General features: G+C 41.7%; 3 protein-coding genes, 2 long non-coding RNA genes and 1 pseudogene across 8 annotated transcripts in view; 3 read left to right on the plus strand and 3 right to left on the minus strand.

Annotated features, from left to right (window-relative positions):
- Nucleotides 1–424, minus strand: part of LOC117188264 — a 700-nt gene extending 276 nt beyond the window's left edge. The window contains exon 1 of the long non-coding RNA XR_004472536.1: nt 37–424. This is a non-coding gene — a long non-coding RNA (uncharacterized LOC117188264). The remainder of the gene's footprint in view (nt 1–36) is intronic.
- LOC117188243 (dynein light chain roadblock-type 1-like) overlaps nt 1–8,940 on the minus strand; it is a 22,166-nt gene extending 13,226 nt beyond the window's left edge. The window contains exons 1-3 of one of the 4 annotated variants that reach the window (XM_033391795.1): nt 8,659–8,940; nt 8,298–8,609; nt 4,246–4,557 (exon numbers count right to left, since the gene is read on the minus strand). In XM_033391795.1, coding sequence (XP_033247686.1) covers nt 4,246–4,557; nt 8,298–8,531 — 546 coding nt within the window. In that variant the 5' untranslated portion in view covers nt 8,532–8,609; nt 8,659–8,940. Of the gene's footprint in view, nt 1–4,245; nt 4,558–4,606; nt 4,743–8,297; nt 8,610–8,658 lie in introns of those variants that run through there. The other 3 variants (XM_033391794.1, XM_033391796.1, XM_033391798.1) reach the window with 3 other exon arrangements.
- On the plus strand, nt 6,895–7,504 carry LOC117188261 (inactive peptidyl-prolyl cis-trans isomerase shutdown-like). Its single transcript, XM_033391820.1, has 2 exons — nt 6,895–7,018; nt 7,087–7,504. The coding sequence occupies exons 1-2, from the start codon at nt 6,963–6,965 to the stop codon at nt 7,475–7,477; spliced, it is 447 nt and encodes a 148-aa protein (XP_033247711.1). The 5' UTR covers nt 6,895–6,962; the 3' UTR covers nt 7,478–7,504.
- A 2,023-nt stretch (nt 8,941–10,963) lies between the features above and the next one.
- On the plus strand, nt 10,964–12,515 carry LOC117188254 (annotated as a pseudogene).
- A 153-nt stretch (nt 12,516–12,668) lies between these two features.
- On the minus strand, nt 12,669–13,370 carry LOC117188262 (dynein light chain roadblock-type 1-like). The gene is made up of 2 exons (XM_033391821.1): nt 13,260–13,370; nt 12,669–13,185 (listed from the first exon to the last, which is right to left on the minus strand). Exons 1-2 carry the CDS (start codon nt 13,278–13,280, stop codon nt 12,838–12,840), a joined length of 369 nt encoding a protein of 122 aa, XP_033247712.1. The 5' UTR covers nt 13,281–13,370; the 3' UTR covers nt 12,669–12,837.
- Nucleotides 13,371–16,600: 3,230 nt separating this feature from the next.
- On the plus strand, nt 16,601–17,581 carry LOC117188267. The gene is made up of 2 exons (XR_004472539.1): nt 16,601–17,380; nt 17,437–17,581. It is a non-coding gene; the product is annotated as an uncharacterized LOC117188267 (long non-coding RNA).
- Nucleotides 17,582–20,704: the final 3,123 nt, after the last annotated feature.

Here is a 20,704-nt window from a genome sequence, read left to right on the forward strand (position 1 = left end):
GATTAGTTAGTTGAATTATAATACTTTGAGGTATACATTTGATAGATAGGTATGTGCAAACCTCAGTTTCGGCTGCCTGCATTGTGTGTAGTGTATCTCAGAGCTCTACGCTTTGAGATCAGCTGGTAGCTCAAAAATAATGAATTTACTTGTTTGAATCAACTATCGCTAAGCTTGCTTCATCATCTTTATTGGTATAATTTAACACTATAAAAAGTGATTAGGCACACACTCCATCTACTCCATCAGCCCATCGTTTGGCACTGACTTTCGTCATAAATAAAACCATTGCTAGAATAATCAACAACAGAAAAAAGAACAATTTAAGTCTCATCTTAGCTGCTATCTTTAGTTCCAAATGTTTTCGTACGAAGTCATAAACAGTTTTTGTACTATCAACAATTAACACACACATTTTAAACCATGAAAATGGAATTATGACTGGATTGAATGGAGTGAAAACTCAAATTTAATTTAAAATTTAAAAAAATTTTGGCGGCTAGTTTCAAATTGACCAAAAGGGTATGTTAATGCAAGCAGTTTATTTAAGTGTGAACTGCTTGCTCAACAAAATTCACAAATTTCCGATTTTTGTGGGGAGCCCTGTTTGGTGCTGCGCGTTAAGTCTCGCAGACTCTTTTGATGACATAGGTTCGAGACCGCCCGGAGACAAAGACTCAAAATTCGAATTTGAATGCGTTTTTGAAATGAATCGCTGAGAGCGGCGGGTGCCCCTCTCTTTGGCCGGGTTAATTTTACAATAATTAATGCCGTAAATGCAAGAGGGAGGTAGATTGATTGAACAGGTGGGAATTCGCCTTCGGTGCCCGTAACGGTTATCAAATCTCCGTGAGATCAGCCAACCTCGGCCACGGCCTCGCCCACGGCCTCGCCCACGGCCAGTCAATCCTCGCAGGAAGCCAACAGTAATGTTAACGCTGGAGTCTTCGGGGGATCATCCGCTCCCATGTCACCCTCTGAGCCCTGCGATAACCAGCAGTAAATATCAGCCGACGACTCAGGCTGGCAACCCTTTTTTCAAGCCCAGTTGGACTCAAATCTTGAAGATATGTGTGACAATTTGTCGCGCTTGAAGTTTTTGGCAACTGATTTGGGCACTGAGATTGAATCGCAAAATGAGCTACTGGACAACATGAACTATAAAATCGAGGATGTCGACCTGAAGATGACCAGGCAAAACAAGGATATGAATAAATTGCTAAAAAAATAGTTGTAATCATCTTTATTGAATTCTTTATTATATTTATAACATAGTCATAGCATATCTCTCGCATAATGAATGACCAGGCCATTGCAAATGCATTCCTCATTTTAGTTTTCAGCTTTGTACTGATACACAAACCAAAAGACATTATTCGCGTTCACTTATTGAATAAAAAGTTCATATAAACGAAAAAAAACAAACCTTTTTCTGAAAAACTGGTTGCCCAATGGGAAATATTCTCATTTCCGCACTGCACAATAGGTAGAATTGTTTTTTTTTTCGAACTAGATCTCGAACGAGCTGCATCACTGCAGCTGATCCGAGGGAGGGAGTCCGAGTCAGAGGAACTGGCGCTCCAGAAAGCCAGGCAAAGAGAAGAATAAATCCTTTGATTCCACGTAGATTGCTTGCAGGGGTACATAGAACACTTGTCCGGAACCAGCACTCCCCACATAAATATCACTTCTATCCGTCGCCTGCGACTAGAAACGGTAAAAGATTTTCTAATTATACTAGACTACAAAATTAAATTTTTTAATTACTTTTCAAATACGCAGATAGATTTGGGGCGTTAGAAATGTTTAATGAATTATTGGTTTTTCATGGTGTGGTTTTATCTATTCGTTCTATGAACTGGCACATCTACATAAATATGTACTCAGGAGTACTTAAAAGTAGCTAATCGTGTAGAAAAAAAACTTTGTGGGCAGTTCGACCTTTTTCGTTACAACATTTTTTTATTTATATAAAAAGTTCAATAAAAGGGAGCAGCTAAAATTAGCATATCTTGAATCAAAATCGAGGAATATGGTTTCCCATCCTCGACGGAACGATTAACCCATTGTCGCCCAAGGCGGTTTTTTAATATTCCACCAAAAATAAAGAAAATTGAATCATTTTGGCGCTGTTACAGTGAAAGATATCGTGTGTGTGTTTTTTTTTTTTTGTAATTTCAGAGAAAAGATTTACAAACAGTATTATTTTCCGCAGTTTAACTCAATTTGTTATCCTGTTTAATTAAAGAGGTCATAAGTGGGCTAAGGTCGTTTTTTCATCGGTATATACTTGGTATATTTCTGAGGGTGTCACTGCCTAGCGCGCATTTTTGTAATTAACCCAAACAAGTTAAAGTTGGTAAAAAGTGTGGAAAAAATGGAAGATTATTTTTCATATTGCACTCAAATGCTCAAGGAACCACTGCAACTTGGGTAAGCATCGAAATTTGATACATTTGCACAATCATGTGCTACCTAGACGCTGCCTCTTACTCTTCTAGAAAACTCGTTGGCTCTGGCTCAAAATTTGAGGTAGAACAGTCGCCATTTGGGGCTGGCGATGATGATTTTAATGTCGACGAAATGGAAGATTGTGATAACGCTCCAGATGTTGATGAAGAAGAGCTCGCTTCTCCATGGACCCAATCGTTTGAGGAACTCAAAAAATTGATGGAGCCGATCAATGAGAACATTTTTAAGCGCATCACACGTGAGGGGCACCAGGGCCGAGGTCTGGTGCCAGACAAGGCACGTGTCGCTGTGCGCTATAGTGGTTATTGGGAAGGCGAGAGTTCTCCTTTTGATTCCTCATTGATGCGCCGAACTAAATTATATTTTGAGACCGGTGCCGGTTGCGATGTGCTAGAAGGCCTCCAGGCTGCTGTACTTACCATGCGCCCATATGAAAAAGCCGAGTTTATTATATCCTATAAGTTGCTATTTCACGAGATAGGCTGCCCGCCGCGCATTAAACCACGTTCAGATGGACTTTTCAAAATCGAAGTTCTTGACTTCACATTGATCGGGGACTCAGATGCCTTCGCGTCAATGGCCGCTGTGGATCGGGACAAGTTTGCAATAGTTTACCCCAAGGCATTAGACATGCACATGCATGGCAAGGACTGTGTGAAGCGCTTTCGCTACCGCAACGCCGTCACTGCCTTCGAGCGGGCGGTAACCTCTCTAAACTATTGCCGCCTAGCCAATGATGAGGATGAGCGCAAGCAAATCGCTCTGTTGATCACTCTCAATGTAACTATGCAACTTGTAGCGTCGTGGCTCATCCCCACTTATGTGTTTTTTTTAAAACTTCCAGCAAAACTTGATGATCTGCTACAATAAATTGCATAATCCCAAACGCGTGTGCATCACGATGAAAGCCTTGCGGCGTCTCACTGAAAATAAGCCTTCCTGTAAGGCCCTCTACCAGGAAGGTTGCGCCCTGTCCACCTTAGGCGAATATAAGGATGCTCGGTGTATTTTTATGCGGGCTCAAGCCAAGCAGCCCGATAACAATGAGATCAGTGCTAAGATTACTGACCTGGACAAGAAAATCAAAAAATACAAAGAGTCATCTCAGGACATTTGGACTCGTGCGTTGTCAGGCCAGAAGTTTAAAGAAGTAAAGGATGAAACCAAATGTAATCCCAGTGTTGAAGAACTTGTGAAGGAGCTTGAGACTTCCGAAAAATCGTCGGTGGGACTTTTGCGGGGTGCCTATATAAACTCGGACATTGTAATGTTATCCAAAATGGCCAAGGAGCACAAAATGAAACTATCGGTGTCCCCTATTGACGAGAATGACTTGACGTTGTCCAAGCTAAATCTGCACTGATGTGTTTCCCATTGAAGGATTAATCCATTTAAATAAACAACAGACAACCAAATTGAATATTTTACATTAGTTCTAGAAGAACTTAACGTTTATGTTGTACATACTGAAGAGTATGAAAATGAAATGTGTTTTATAAATACGGGTACAAGAATATATTTACGTTCTGTTGGTCAGAAAATGTCATCTGTTTTTGGAATATATTTTGTTTTTAAGCTGAAGCTCTGAGGACTATTTATTACTTATTTGATTGCATTTATATTCAGGTAGTCACATAAATCAACAGTTTGTTGTGTTTGGGCTCACAAAGTGAGAAGAATGTTTTACGTCTAAGAAGTTGGATGGCTAACAACGTAGATATATGTAGGAGTAATTATTTAAAAATTGGAGGAATGACGATTTAGATCCTCAACCTTAAGATGTGTATCCTTTGGATTTTGCACTACCAAAACGGTTATCTTGCCATCAGGTGTTAGCAGGACCTCGTGGAATCTGGTACGGACTCGCAGCATGGTCAGGAGCTGTGTTGGCTCCATTTTTGATAGAAATGCCTGACACTTTTCACGCGAATTCTCATAAAGACAGGCATGTTGAAGTGCGTCTTGGCGTTCCATTGACGTTTTGATCGGCACACCGGAACGATTCATGATTAATATTTCTTCAACCCCTGGCTTTTCCTCTAAAAGTCGGTATACCTCATCAATATAACTCTTGGTACGCTTGGGCTGTGGAATTGGCGATTAGTTAGTTGAATTATAATACTTTGAGGTATACATTTGATAGATAGGTATGTGCAAACCTCAGTTTCGGCTGCCTGCATTGTGTGTAGTGTATCTCAGAGCTCTACGCTTTGAGATCAGCTGGTAGTTCAAAAATAATGAATTTACTTGCTTGAATCAACTATCGCTAAGCTTGCTACATCATCTTTATTGGCATAATTTAACACTATAAAAAGTGATTAGGCACACACTGCATCTACTCCATCAGCCCATCGTTTGGCACTGAATTTCGTCATAAATAAAACCATTGCTAGAATAATCAACAACAGAAAAAAGAACAATTTAAGTCTCATCTTAGCTGCTATCTTTAGTTCCAAATGTTTTCGTACGAAGTCATAAACAGTTTTTGTACTATCAACAATTAACACACACAAATTTTAAACCATGAAAATGGAATTATGACTGGATTGAATGGAGTGAAAACTCAAATTTAATTTAAAATTTAAAAAAATTTTGGCGGCTAGTTTCAAATTGACCAAAAGGGTATGTTAATGCAAGCAGTTTATTTAAGTGTGAACTGCTTGCTCAACAAAATTCACAAATTTCCGATTTTTGTGGAGAGACCTTTTTGGTGCTGCGCGTTGAGTCTCGCAGACTCTTTTGATGACATAGGTTCGAGACCGCCCGGAGACAAAGACTCAAAATTCGCATTTGATTGCGTTTTTGAAATGAATCGCTGAGAGCGGCGGGTGCCCCTCTCTTTGGCCGGGTTAATTTTACAATAATTAATGCCGTAAATGCAAGAGGGAGGTAGATTGATTGAACAGGTGGGAATTCGCCTTCGGTGCCCGTAACGGTTATCAAATCCGTGAGATCAGCCAACCTCGGCCACGGCCTCGCCCACGGCCAGTCAATCCTCGCAGGAAGCCAACAGTAATGTTAACGCTGGAGTCTTCGGGGGATCATCCGCTCCCATGTCACCCTCTGAGCCCTACGATAACCATCCAGTAAGTCGGATCCGCGGAGAATCCAGCAGTAAATATCAGCCGACGACTCAGGCTGGCAACCCTTTTTTCAAGCCGAGTTGGACTCAAATCTTGAAGATATGTGTGACAATTTGTCGCGCTTGAAGTTTTTGGCAACTGATTTGGGCACTGAGATTGAATCGCAAAATGAGCTACTGGACAACATGAACTATAAAATCGAGGATGTCGACCTGAAGATGACCAGGCAAAACAAGGATATGAATAAATTGCTAAAAAAATAGTTGTAATCATCTTTATTGAATTCTTTATTATATTTATAACATAGTCATAGCATATCTCTCGCATAATGAATGACCAGGCCATTGCAAATGCATTCCTCATTTTAGTTTTCAGCTTTGTACTGATACACAAACCAAAAGACATTATTCGCGTTCACTTATTGAATAAAAAGTTCATATAAACGAAAAAAAACAAACCTTTTTCTGAAAAATTGGTTGCCCAATGGGAAATATTCTCATTTCCGCACTGCACAATAGGTAGAATTGTTTTTTTTTCGAACTAGATCTCGAACGAGCTGCATCACTGCAGCTGATCCGAGGGAGGGAGTCCGAGTCAGAGGAACTGGCGCTCCAGAAAGCCAGGCAAAGAGAAGAATAAATCCTTTGATTCCACGTAGATTGCTTGCAGGGGTACATAGAACACTTGTCCGGAACCAGCACTCCCCACATAAATATCACTTCTATCCGTCGCCTGCGACTAGAAACGGTAAAAGATTTTCTAATTATACTAGACTACAAAATTAAATTTTTTAATTACTTTTCAAATACGCAGATAGATTTGGGGCGTTAGAAATGTTTAATGAATTATTGGTTTTTCAAGGTGTGGTTTTATCTATTCGTTCTATGAACTGGCACATCTACATAAATATGTACTCAGGAGTACTTAAAAGTAGCTAATCGTGTAGAAAAAAAACTTTGTGGGCAGTTCGACCTTTTTCGTTACAACATTTTTTTATTTATATAAAAAGTTCAATAAAAGGGAGTAGCTAAAATTAGCATATCTTGAATCAAAATCGAGAAATATGGTTTCCCATCCTCGACGGAACGATTAACCCATTGTCGCCCAAGGCGGTTTTTTAATATTCCACCAAAAATAAAGAAAATTGAATCATTTTGGCGCTGTTACAGTGAAAGATATCGTGTGTGTGTTTTTTTTTTTTGTAGTTTCAGAGAAAAGATTTACAAACAGTGTTATTTTCCGCAGTTTAACTCAATTTGTTATCCTGTTTAATTAAAGAGGTCATAAGTGGGCTAAGGTCGTTTTTTCATCGGTATATACTTGGTATATTTCTGAGGGTGTCACTGCCTAGCGCGCATTTTTGTAATTAACCCAAACAAGTTAAAGTTGGTAAAAAGTGTGGAAAAAATGGAAGATTATTTTTCATATTGCACTCAAATGCTCAAGGAACCACTGCAACTTGGGTAAGCATCGAAATTTGATACATTTGCACAATCATGTGCTACCTAGACGCTGCCTCTTACTCTTCTAGAAAACTCGTTGGCTCTGGCTCAAAATTTGAGGTAGAACAGTCGCCATTTGGGGCTGGCGATGATGATTTTAATGTCGACGAAATGGAAGATTGTGATAACGCTCCAGATGTTGATGAAGAAGAGCTCGCTTCTCCATGGACCCAATCGTTTGAGGAACTCAAAAAATTGATGGAGCCGATCAATGAGAACATTTTTAAGCGCATCACACGTGAGAGGCACCAGGGCCGAGGTCTGGTGCCAGACAAGGCTCGTGTCGCTGTGCGCTATAGTGGTTATTGGGAAGGCGAGAGTTCTCCTTTTGATTCCTCATTGATGCGCCGAACTAAATTATATTTTGAGACCGGTGCCGGTTGGCCTCCAGGCTGCTGTACTTACCATGCGCCCATATGAAAAAGCCGAGTTTATTATATCCTATAAGTTGCTATTAGGCGAATGCTCGGTGTATTTTTATGCAGGCTCAAGCCAAGCAGCCCGATAACAATGAGATCAGTGCTAAGATTACTGACCTGGACAAGAAAATCAAAAAATACAAAGAGTCATCTCAGGAAATTTGGACTCGTGCGTTGTCAGGCCAGAAGTTTAAAGAAGTAAAGGATGAAACCAAATGTAATCCCAGTGTTGAAGAACTTGTGAAGGAGCTTGAGACTTCCGAAAAATCGTCGGTGGGACTTTTGCGGGGTGCCTATATAAACTCGGACATTGTAATGTTATCCAAAATGGCCAAGGAGCACAAAATGAAACTATCGGTGTCCCCTATTGACGAGAATGACTTGACGTTGTCCAAGCTAAATCTGCACTGATGTGTTTCCCATTGAAGGATTAATCCATTTAAATAAACAACAGACAACCAAATTGAATATTTTACATTAGTTCTAGAAGAACTTAACGTTTATGTTGTACATACTGAAGAGTATGAAAATGAAATGTGTTTTATAAATACGGGTACAAGAATATATTTACGTTCTGTTGGTCAGAAAATGTCATCTGTTTTTGGAATATATTTTGTTTTTAAGCTGAAGCTCTGAGGACTATTTATTACTTATTTGATTGAATTTATATTCAGGTAGTCACATAAATCAACAGTTTGTTGTGTTTGGGCTCACAAAGTGAGAAGGATGTTTTACGTGTAAGAAGTTGGATGACTAACAACGTAGATATATGTAGGAGTAATTATTTAAAAATTGGAGGAATGACGATTTAGATCCTCAACCTTAAGATGTGTATCCTTTGGATTTTGCACTACCAAAACGGTTATCTTGCCATCAGGTGTTAGCAGGACCTCGTGGAATCTGGTACGGACTCGCAACATGGTCAGGAGCTGTGTTGGCTCCATTTTTGATAGAAATGCCTGACACTTTTCACGCGAATTCTCATAAAGACAGGCATGTTGAAGTGCGTCTTGGCGTTCCATTGACGTTTTGATCGGCACACCGGAACGATTCATGATTAATATTTCTTCAACCCCTGGCTTTTCCTCTAAAAGTCGGTATACCTCATCAATATAACTCTTGGTACGCTTGGGCTGTGGAATTGGCGATTAGTTAGTTGAATTATAATACTTTGAGGTATACATTTGATAGATAGGTATGTGCAAACCTCAGTTTCGGCTGCCTGCATTGTGTGTAGTGTATCTCAGAGCTCTACGCTTTGAGATCAGCTGGTAGCTCAAAATTAATGAATTTACTTGTTTGAATCAACTATCGCTAAGCTTGCTACATCATCTTTATTGGTATAATTTAACACTATAAAAAGTGATTAGGCACACACTCCATCTACTCCATCAGCCCATCGTTTGGCACTGACTTTCGTCATAAATAAAACCATTGCTAGAATAATCAACAACAGAAAAAATAACAATTTAAGTCTCATCTTAGCCGCTATCTTTAGTTCCAAATGTTTTCGTACGAAGTCATAAACAGTTTTTGTACTATCAACAATTAACACACACATTTTAAACCATGAAAATGGAATTATGACTGGATTGAATGGAGTGAAAACTCAAATTTAATTTAAAATTTAAAAAAATTTTGGCGGCTAGTTTCAAATTGACCAAAAGGGTATGTTAATGCAAGCAGTTTATTTAAGTGTGAACTGCTTGCTCAACAAAATTCACAAATTTCCGATTTTTGTGGAGAGACCTGTTTGGTGCTGCGCGTTAAGTCTCGCAGACTCTTTTGATGACATAGGTTCGAGACCGCCCGGAGACAAGGACTCAAAATTCGAATTTGAATGCGTTTTTTAAATGAATCGCTGAGAGCGGCGGGTGCTGCCCCTCTCTTTGGCCGGGTTAATTTTACAATAATTAATGCCGTAAATGCAAGAGGGAGGTAGATTGATTGAACAGGTGGGAATTCGCCTTCGGTGCCCGTAACGGTTATCAAATCCGTGAGAGATCAGCCAACCTCGGCCACGGCCTCGCCCACGGCCAGTCAATCCTCGCAGGAAGCCAACAGTAATGTTAACGCTGGAGTCTTCGGGGGATCATCCGCTCCCATGTCACCCTCTGAGCCCTACGATAACCATCCAGTAAGTCGGATCCGCGGAGAATCCAGCAGTAAATATCAGCCCGACGACTCAGGCTGGCAACCCTTTTTTCAAGCCCAGTTGGACTCAAATCTTGAAGATATGTGTGACAATTTGTCGCGCTTGAAGTTTTTGGCAACTGATTTGGGCACTGAGATTGAATCGCAAAATGAGCTACTGGACAACATGAACTATAAAATCGAGGATGTCGACCTGAAGATGACCAGGCAAAACAAGGATATGAATAAATTGCTAAAAAAATAGTTGTAATCATCTTTATTGAATTCTTTATTATATTTATAACATAGTCATAGCATATCTCTCGCATAATGAATGACCAGGCCATTGCAAATGCATTCCTCATTTTAGTGTTCAGCTTTGTACTGATACACAAACCAAAAGAAATTATTCGCGTTCACTTATTGAATAAAAAGTTCATATAAACGAAAAAAAACAAACCTTTTTCTGAAAAATTGGTTGCCCAATGGGAAATATTCTCATTTCCGCACTGCACAATAGGTAGAATTGTTTTTTTTTCGAACTAGATCTCGAACGAGCTGCATCACCGCAGCTGATCCGAGGGAGGGAGTCCGAGTCAGAGGAACTGGCGCTCCAGAAAGCCAGGCAAAGAGAAGAATAAATCCTTTGATTCCACGTAGATTGCTTGCAGGGGTACATAAAACACTTGGCCGGAACCAGCACTCCCCACATAAATATCACTTCTATCCGTCGCCTGCGACTAGAAACGGTAAAAGATTTTCTAATTATACTAGACTACAAAATTAAATTTTTTAATTACTTTTCAAATACACAGATAGATTTGGGGCGTTAGAAATGTTTAATGAATTATTGGTTTTTCATGGTGTGGTTTTATCTATTCGTTCTATGAACTGGCACATCTACATACATATGTACTCAGGAGTACTTAAAAGTAGCTAATCGTGTAGAAAAAAAACTTTGTGGGCAGTTCGACCTTTTTCGTTACAACATTTTTTTATTTATATAAAAAGTTCAATAAAAGGGAGTAGCTAAAATTAGCATATCTTGAATCAAAATCGAGAAATATGGTTTCCCATCCTCGACGGAACGATTAACCCATTGTCGCCCAAGGCGGTTTTTTAATATTCCACCAAAAATAAAGAAAATTGAATCATTTTGGCGCTGTTACAGTGAAAGATATCGTGTGTGTGTGTTTTTTTTTTTGTAATTTCAGAGAAAAGATTTACAAACAGTATTATTTTCCGCAGTTTAACTCAATTTGTTATCCTGTTTAATTAAAGAGGTCATAAGTGGGCTAAGGTCGTTTTTTCATCGGTATATACTTGGTATATTTCTGAGGGTGTCACTGCCTAGCGCGCATTTTTGTAATTAACCCAAACAAGTTAAAGTTGGTAAAAAGTGTGGAAAAAATGGAAGATTATTTTTCATATTGCACTCAAATGCTCAAGGAACCACTGCAACTTGGGTAAGCATCGAAATTTGATACATTTGCACAATCATGTGCTACCTAGACGCTGCCTCTTACTCTTCTAGAAAACTCGTTGGCTCTGGCTCAAAATTTGAGGTAGAACAGTCGCCATTTGGGGCTGGCGATGATGATTTTAATGTCGACGAAATGGAAGATTGTGATAACGATCCAGATGTTGATGAAGAAGAGCTCGCTTCTCCATGGACCCAATCGTTTGAGGAACTCAAAAAATTGATGGAGCCGATCAATGAGAACATTTTTAAGCGAATCACACGTGAGGGGCACCAGGGCCGAGGTCTGGTGCCAGACAAGGCACGTGTCGCTGTGCGCTATAGTGGTTATTGGGAAGGCGAGAGTTCTCCTTTTGATTCCTCATTGATGCGCCGAACTAAATTATATTTTGAGACCGGTGCCGGTTGGCCTCCAGGCTGCTGTACTTACCATGCGCCCATATGAAAAAGCCGAGTTTATTATATCCTATAAGTTGCTATTTCACGAGATAGGCTGCCCGCCGCGCATTAAACCACGTTCAGATGGACTTTTCAAAATCGAAGTTCTTGACTTCACATTGATCGGGGACTCAGATGCCTTCGCGTCAATGGCCGCTGTGGATCGGGGCAAGTTTGCAATAGTTTACCCCAAGGCATTAGACATGCACATGCATGGCAAGGACTGTGTGAAGCGCTTTCGCTACCGCAACGCCGTCACTGCCTTCGAGCGGGCGGTAACCTCTCTAAACTATTGCCGCCTAGCCAATGATGAGGATGAGCGCAAGCAAATCGCTCTGTTGATCACTCTCAATGTAACTATGCAACTTGTAGCGTCGTGGCTCATCCACACTTATGTGTTTTTTTTAAAACTTCCAGCAAAACTTGATGATCTGCTACAATAAATTGCATAATCCCAAACGCGTGTGCATCACGATGAAAGCCTTGCGGCGTCTCACTGAAAATAAGCCTTCCTGTAAGGCCCTCTACCAGGAAGGTTGCGCCCTGTCCGCCTTAGGCGAATATAAGGATGCTCGGTGTATTTTTATGCAGGCTCAAGCCAAGCAGCCCGATAACAATGAGATCAGTGCTAAGATTACTGACCTGGACAAGAAAATCAAAAAATACAAAGAGTCATCTCAGGACATTTGGACTCGTGCGTTGTCAGGCCAGAAGTTTAAAGAAGTAAAGGATGAAACCAAATGTAATCCCAGTGTTGAAGAACTTGTGAAGGAGCTTGAGACTTCCGAAAAATCGTCGGTGGGACTTTTGCGGGGTGCCTATATAAACTCGGACATTGTAATGTTATCCAAAATGGCCAAGGAGCACAAAATGAAACTATCGGTGTCCCCTATTGACGAGAATGACTTGACGTTGTCCAAGCTAAATCTGCACTGATGTGTTTCCCATTGAAGGATTAATCCATTTAAATAAACAACAGACAACCAAATTGAATATTTTACATTAGTTCTAGAAGAACTTAACGTTTATGTTGTACATACTGAAGAGTATGAAAATGAAATGTGTTTTATAAATACGGGTACAAGAATATATTTACGTTCTGTTGGTCAGAAAATGTCATCTGTTTTTGGAATATATTTTGTTTTTAAGCTGAAGCTCTGAGGACTATTTATTACTTATTTGATTGAATTTATATTCAGGTAGTCACATAAATCAACAGTTTGTTGTGTTTGGGCTCACAAAGTGAGAAGGATGTTTTACGTGTAAGAAGTTGGATGACTAACAACGTAGATATATGTAGGAGTAATTATTTAAAAATTGGAGGAATGACGATTTAGATCCTCAACCTTAAGATGTGTATCCTTTGGATTTTGCACTACCAAAACGGTTATCTTGCCATCAGGTGTTAGCAGGACCTCGTGGAATCTGGTACGGACTCGCAACATGGTCAGGAGCTGTGTTGGCTCCATTTTTGATAGAAATGCCTGACACTTTTCACGCGAATTCTCATAAAGACAGGCATGTTGAAGTGCGTCTTGGCGTTCCATTGACGTTTTGATCGGCACACCGGAACGATTCATGATTAATATTTCTTCAACCCCTGGCTTTTCCTCTAAAAGTCGGTATACCTCATCAATATAACTCTTGGTACGCTTGGGCTGTGTAATTGGCGATTAGTTAGTTGAATTATAATACTTTGAGGTATACATTTGATAGATAGGTATGTGCAAACCTCAGTTTCGGCTGCCTGCATTGTGTGTAGTGTATCTCAGAGCTCTACGCTTTGAGATCAGCTGGTAGTTCAAAAATAATGAATTTACTTGCTTGAATCAACTATCGCTAAGCTTGCTACATCATCTTTATTGGCATAATTTAACACTATAAAAAGTGATTAGGCACACACTGCATCTACTCCATCAGCCCATCGTTTGGCACTGAATTTCGTCATAAATAAAACCATTGCTAGAATAATCAACAACAGAAAAAAGAACAATTTAAGTCTCATCTTAGCTGCTATCTTTAGTTCCAAATGTTTTCGTACGAAGTCATAAACAGTTTTTGTACTATCAACAATTAACACACACATTTTAAACCATGAAAATGGAAATATGACTGGATTGAATGGAGTGAAAACTCAAATTTAATTTAAAATTTAAAAAAATTTTGGCGGCTAGTTTCAAATTGACCAAAAGGGTATGTTAATGCAAGCAGTTTATTTAAGTGTGAACTGCTTGCTCAACAAAATTCACAAATTTCCGATTTTTGTGGAGAGCCCTGTTTGGTGCTGCGCGTTAAGTCTCGCAGACTCTTTTGATGACATAGGTTCGAGACCGCCCGGAGACAAAGACTCAAAATTCGAATTTGAATGCGTTTTTGAAATGAATCGCTGAGAGCGGCGGGTGCCCCTCTCTTTGGCCGGGTTAATTTTACAATAATTAATGCCGTAAATGCAAGAGGGAGGTAGATTGATTGAACAGGTGGGAATTCGCCTTCGGTGCCCGTGTAACGGTTATCAAATCTCCGTGAGATCAGCCAACCTCGGCCACGGCCTCCTCGCCCACGGCCTCGCCCACGGCCAGTCAATCCTCGCAGGAAGCCAACAGTAATGTTAACGCTGGAGTCTTCGGGGGATCATCCGCTCCCATGTCACCCTCTGAGCCCTACGATAACCATCCAGTAAGTCGGATCCGCGGAGAATCCAGCAGTAAATATCAGCCGACGACTCAGGCTGGCAACCCTTTTTTCAAGCCCAGTTGGACTCAAATCTTGAAGATATGTGTGACAATTTGTCGCGCTTGAAGTTTTTGGCAACTGATTTGGGCACTGAGATTGAATCGCAAAATGAGCTACTGGACAACATGAACTATAAAATCGAGGATGTCGACCTGAAGATGACCAGGCAAAACAAGGATATGAATAAATTGCTAAAAAAATAGTTGTAATCATCTTTATTGAATTCTTTATTATATTTATAACATAGTCATAGCATATTTCTCGCATAATGAATGACCAGGCCATTGCAAATGCATTCCTCATTTTAGTTTTCAGCTTTGTACTGATACACAAACCAAAAGAAATTATTCGCGTTCACTTATTGAATAAAAAGTTCATATAAACGAAAAAAAACAAACCTTTTTCTGAAAAATTGGTTGCCCAATGGGAAATATTCTCATTTCCGCACTGCATAATAGGTAGAATTGTTTTTTTTTCGAACTAGATCTCGAACGAGCTGCATCACTGCAGCTGATCCGAGGGAGGGAGTCCTAGTCAGAGGAACTGGCGCTCCAGAAAGCCAGGCAAAGAGAAGAATAAATCCTTTGATTCCACGTAGATTGCTTGCAGGGGTTGTAACGCTTGGATCAGCCGAGAGAGCTAGTTCGCAGCGCCATCTAGTGGTCGGCACCGTAATGGCCGTGGCAGAGCATACACCCTCTATGGGCTAGGTTTGGGAGGTCACGAAAAGGGGCATAGGAAAGGGTGATAGATTTAACAGCCCAGATTGTCAACTTTCTCTGGCATTTCCCTTGTTCTATGAGAGGGCCCGAAGGTTCTAGCATGTTGAGGGGCTTGGCTTCGGTCTCTTCCCGCTTTGGCGCTCGACCCGAGCATTCGTTTTCTTTTATCAGAAAAAAAAAATATATATTTTTATCTAAGTGCTTCAGAAACGAGAAAGTCTCGAGTTAATTCGGCGTTAGTTTTTCCAAGCTAGGACCGGCTATTGGCGCAGTTTATACGGCAGAAGAGGAACGCCGTGTCGTCGCATTTTCATTACAATACCGACCCGGTTCAGCTTCACGGATCCAAAGACGCCGAGGCGTCGAGTAGATCGAGAGGCCGAGGGACGCAAAAGGGGTCCAGAGGAGCAGCCGAAGCTGCGGTGGAAAATTTACAGGCCCAAGTACCCGGGCACCAACGACGCTAGCGGCAGTTGAGTGGTTTTTGGAAGAGGAAAAAAACTCCATCTTCTGGTGGGAGAGCGAGACAAGGAAGGGCTACATAGCGCAGACTGAGCGCGACCAAGAACAGTCTGAGATTTCGAGTGGCGGCGCGAGTGGTCGTCGAAAACAGCCCGATTGCGGAAGGTCGGGAAGAGATCGGGAAGGCAGAAATTTGAAAAGAAATAATATGTGTATTGTCGAGTGTTTTATGTTAATTTAAATAATTTTTTTTTGTTAGTTTTTTTTGAGAAAGACATCGGCAGTCGGCAAGGGGCGGCGCGAACGAGAAAAAGAAAAGGGGCGAGAAAGTTTTTTTTTAATGTAATGAGTCGCTCAAAGTAAGTGTGGAGAGAGGAAAGTGGGGAATTTGTGAGTGAGTTTTTGTTGTGCTTTATGCCACTCCCTATCGGAGTTCTCGTTCCAGGTCCGATTCTCCTCCGGAAAGCTCTTTCGTCGGTGGACATGCGGATCTGCGGTTGAGTGTGAAAGAGAAATGTAAAAGACTCAACTCGAACGATTTGACTCGAGTCCCACTGAACAAGTAAAGAGGAGAGGGACAAATACTTTATATGCTTCCCCCCTTACTGTTTCTATTTCTTCCCCCCTTTCGGTTTGGCCGTTGTTAATCTTTTTATATGTGAAATAATTATTCATTTTGTTTATCACTATTATTAAGTCATTTTGAAATTCCATCTATTTTATCTGTTTTATGCGTACCTATTTTTGGGTTAGGTTTAGTTTTAGTTTAGAAATTTGTTTATGTAGGGTTCAATAAATTTTATAATGTTCTAGAATATAGTTTTTGTTTGCCTTCGGCTAGCCAGATGCCCCTGAGAGCCCCATGAGAACGCAGAGGGGTCATTCCGTGAAAATTGCGACCTAGGGATGGCCAAGGAAGGGAGGGTCAATCCGCTTCAACGAGATCGGAGGCGAGGAAAAGCGTTCGGGAACAGGTAGAAGAAAGAGCCAATTATGTGTTCAGTCGAATTTTAGGTCCAAATTAACTCTCGTCGTAGCACGCACAGATTATAACCTTGTAATAATGAGAATAGGCATTAAGTGAGAGGAGGGCAAGATCACCACCCCAACTAGCCGACGAGCCTCCCAGCCGGGAATATCCGCGTGCCCCCTTCTCTCACTCCCCGACACCTGCCAAGTTCGTTACAGTTATAAGTAATTATTAATTTCATTATTATAAAGTTAGTGGCGCCCAACAATGGGACCCAAAATAATTGGTAGAACCGCATCTCGATGTGGTCAACAATATCGCAGGAACACACATCAAAAACACTTTCGATTTTTCTGGCAAACTAGATACTATGTAGTGAGCTTGAGAAGAGAAGCATATACGTTGGTCCGCTTTTATTCTCAAACTACGGTTGCTGCAGCATCTGGGCCAGAATAACGAGCTTCACAGTCAGCTAAATTTTGCAAATCAGTCGCATAGGAGTTATTGTTGAGAAGTTGCTAGCAGCGATCGACAAGCCACGGCTGAAGACGTAGAGCTTAGTAGGCGATTAAATACCCTACAGTAATGGAGTCCGTAGCCCAACTAGTTAGACGTTTGGAAAAGCAGGGAAGAAGTCTTTAGATAAGTCTACCCTGACCACGGATAACAAGTTTTGGCAAAGACCCATCCACTTTCAGCAATAGTATGCGGCAGAGCTAGCCATCAAACGCTTGGAAAGACAGAACAATCTCTTTATAAAGAGTTTGCCTGGCCACGGGTGATGGAAAACCAGCATACCTGTCCGCAGAAGCAAGAGTGCGAAGGAGAGTAAAGAAGACGAAACTGATTAGCTTCGATTTACTCGCACTTTAGCTTGCAGTCGTTGTTTTTGTCTTGCGGATCGGCGCGCCAAAGCAACAAAACATTTGGTTGTTGCGAGGGCTGATTAGCACGGCACAAGTAGCGGTAAATTATGTTTGTTCTTTCTTCTCACACCAGTTCCAATAGGATTTTTTTTTCAGGGGAACTAAGCTATGCTTGAAGGCAAATAAATGTTTTTGTATTTCTTTATATATTGCGGTTTTTACAAAATATTATTTTTTATTTATAATTTGTTTTATGTTTTGTTTTCAACAATAAACGCGTCTCAATTCCTCAAGCGGCAAAAAAAAAAAAAAAAAGTGTCACAAACGAAGGTGTTAGGAGAGAACAAGGGTGATAAAACGCGGAACAGCTGGTTCAGTTGAGATAGGTCATTGACCGGCAGAGAGTTGTGAGCGCTGAAGAAGGAAAGGCTAGTTGAAGTACCGAAGGGAATTGAGCGGGTCAGCTGTTTTGAATCTCGAATCGTTGAATCTCGTTGATAGTGAGTGACAGAGTAAGCGGAAGTTAACAGTTGGAGATAAAGGGAACGTATTAATAATGGAGGGAGAACCTGTAGATCCGTCCGTCTGCATTCTGTGTGGAGAAGAGTTTGGATCTCAGCAGTTATACAAGACCAGGTGTGGCCACGAATTTCATAAAGCTTGCATAGTGCCATATTCGAGGGAAAATGCCAAATGTCCTAGGTGTGAAGGAGTCACTTTTGACTTGCAAGGCTGCGCATCGGGCTCGGGCATGCAAACCGCCAAACAGCAGGCAGGAGGCAAAGAAAAAGCTTCAGGCACCCCAGCGGCGGGAGCACCCGTTAATAACCCAGGGTCGGCTCCAGTGGATAGCGGGAATATAGGGATCATGATTACCCAAGCAGTGCGGGCCATGCAAAACGACCTTTTATCCCAGTTGTCGGAGCAGATGGCGCAAATAATACAAACCAATGTCGCTGCTCATCTTCAACTGACTGGCCGAGATCATCATACTCGAAACTTAGCTCAGGACCATAGTTCGCAGGGTCAGGAAGCAGGCGGAGGCCGAGAATCGACAGGATTTTACAGAGAGGGCAGAGACACTCCTAGAAGTTTAGCTTCCGACCTGTCCCAAAGGCCGGACAAGGTCGTACACATTATGAATGGTTGGAAGCTACGATTTAGCGGGAATGCGGAAGGAATTAGCGTTGATAATTTTATCTATAGAGTAGAAGCTCTTACCCATTCAACGCTGGAAAGCAACTTCGCGGTGCTATGTAGCAACGCTAGCATCCTCTTTGACGGAAAGGCTCGTGAATTCTTTTGGAGGTTTCAGAGGTCAGTGGTAGTTGTACGATGGGACTTGCTTTGTCAGGCATTAAGGAAACAGTTCCGAGACACTCGCACGGATGTGGACATTCGAGAAGCGATCAGGGACCGGAAGCAAAAAGAAAAGGAAGGGTTCGATGCTTTTTATGACGCCATAGTTCAGCTAATGGATAGTTTAGAGTCTCCCTTGCCAGAAAAGTCTGTGGTAGACATACTGCGAAGGAATTTGAGGCCCGAAGTAAGGCACGAGTTGCTCAATATAAACATAACTTCGGTTGGGGAGCTCAGGGAAATATGCAGACGAAGAGAGAGTTTCCTGGATGACGTGAGACGGAATTATGGTTATCAAAAGAGTGTCCCTTTCCGTAGGCAAGTGGCTGAGTTGGTGGAGGAGCACATGTCTGATGACGCAACGGAGTTTTCCGAAGGGGAGGGCGAAGGCGAAATAGGAGCGTTGGCCTTGGTATGTTGGAACTGCCATAAGGAAGGACATCGGTACCAGGATTGCGAATCCAAACGCAAGATCTTTTGCTATGGGTGTGGCATTCCAAACATTTACAAACCAGCTTGTGAAAAATGTCAGAAAAAAAACGGCAGGGCGAGCACACAGCCTCGTCAGCTTCAAAGTGTGCGTCGCCAAAAATCCGCGAACCCAGACGCCAGCCAGTAGAAAAGCATCACCAGGCAGTTATAGATACAACCATTCCAGTCCAGTCCGTCAGTAGTGTAGCAACAAATTTATGGCACAATTTCCTTAATTCTCATTCAGATGCAGAGGCTGCAGAAACACTGTTCCGTCGTAAATCCAATTCAAGACACTCCAAACGGATGAGATCATTTTGGAAGGCAGCTAAATCAATAAATGCGATTAGGTACAAAGAGCTAGATAAACGTCCGTACGCAGAGGTAAACATTTTTGAGCGGCCAGTGCTTGGGTTGTTAGATACGGGGGCAGCGATGAGTGTAGTTGATGGGAATTTGGCTAAACAAATAATCACCAGTAGGATTCCATTTAAACGGGGAATCTCAGTTGCTCATACTGCAGATGGCAAGCGGCAGTCAATCTGGGGCGATTGAGAACTCCAGTCACCTATGATAAGGTTGTGAAGGACTTGGAACTACATATCATTCCGTCGCTTAGCCAGGACTTATATCTAGGAATCGATTTTTGGTCTACGTTCAATTTTTTACCTCCGGAGATGCAGGTAGCAGAAATTTGTCAGGAATCGCATGAACTAACTCTAAGCCAGAAAGAGGATTTGCAGAAGGTGGTGTCGGGATTTCCATCCTTTGCAGTCTCTGGTTTGGGTAGAACATCGGTTTTGTCGCACTCGATCGATGCAGGAGATGCCAAGCCCGTAAAACAACGGCATTTTCCCGTGTCACCAGCAGTGGAGAAATTTCTGTATTCTGAAGTGGACAGGATGCTCAAATTAGGAGTTATTGAGGAATCTGATAGCGCCTGGTCCTCTCCAGTTGTGCTAGTCCAGAAACCGGGAAAGGTTAGACTTTGCCTAGACAGCCGGAAGGTCAATGCCGTTACACGAAAGGATGCCTATCCGTTGCCGCAAATAGACGCTATACTAAGTCGCCTCCCCAGAGCAATGTTCATCTCAAGTCTGGATCTCAAGGATGCCTATTGGCAGATACCCTTGGACCCGGGGTCTCGGGACAAAACTGCTTTCACAATTCCGGGTAAACCTCTATATCAGTTCAAGGTCATGCCGTTCGGTCTCACCAACGCGTCGCAAACCATGACCAGATTGATGGACAAGGTGATCCCGGCGGAACTTCGCAATGAAGTCTTCGTCTACTTGGATGACTTGTTAATCGTTTCCGATAGCTTTGCGTCGCATCTAAAGGTATTGAGAGTTGTAGCGCAGCATGTTCGATTGGCCGGATTAACGCTTAACGTGGAAAAGAGCAAATTGTGTCATTCGAACGGATCCCGGGAAAATTTCGGCCATGATAGACTTTCCAGTACCGAACTCTCTGAAAGCCTTACGGAGATTCCTTGGAATGGTTGGATGGTATCGTAAATTTATAGCAAATTTTGCGTCGATAGCTTCCCCTCTCACTGACTTGCTGAAACCTAAGTGCAGATTTGTCATGACAC

The sequence above is a fragment of the Drosophila miranda genome, chromosome 3 (genome assembly GCF_003369915.1).
Source record: "Drosophila miranda strain MSH22 chromosome 3, D.miranda_PacBio2.1, whole genome shotgun sequence".
NCBI lineage: Eukaryota > Metazoa > Arthropoda > Insecta > Diptera > Drosophilidae > Drosophila > Drosophila miranda.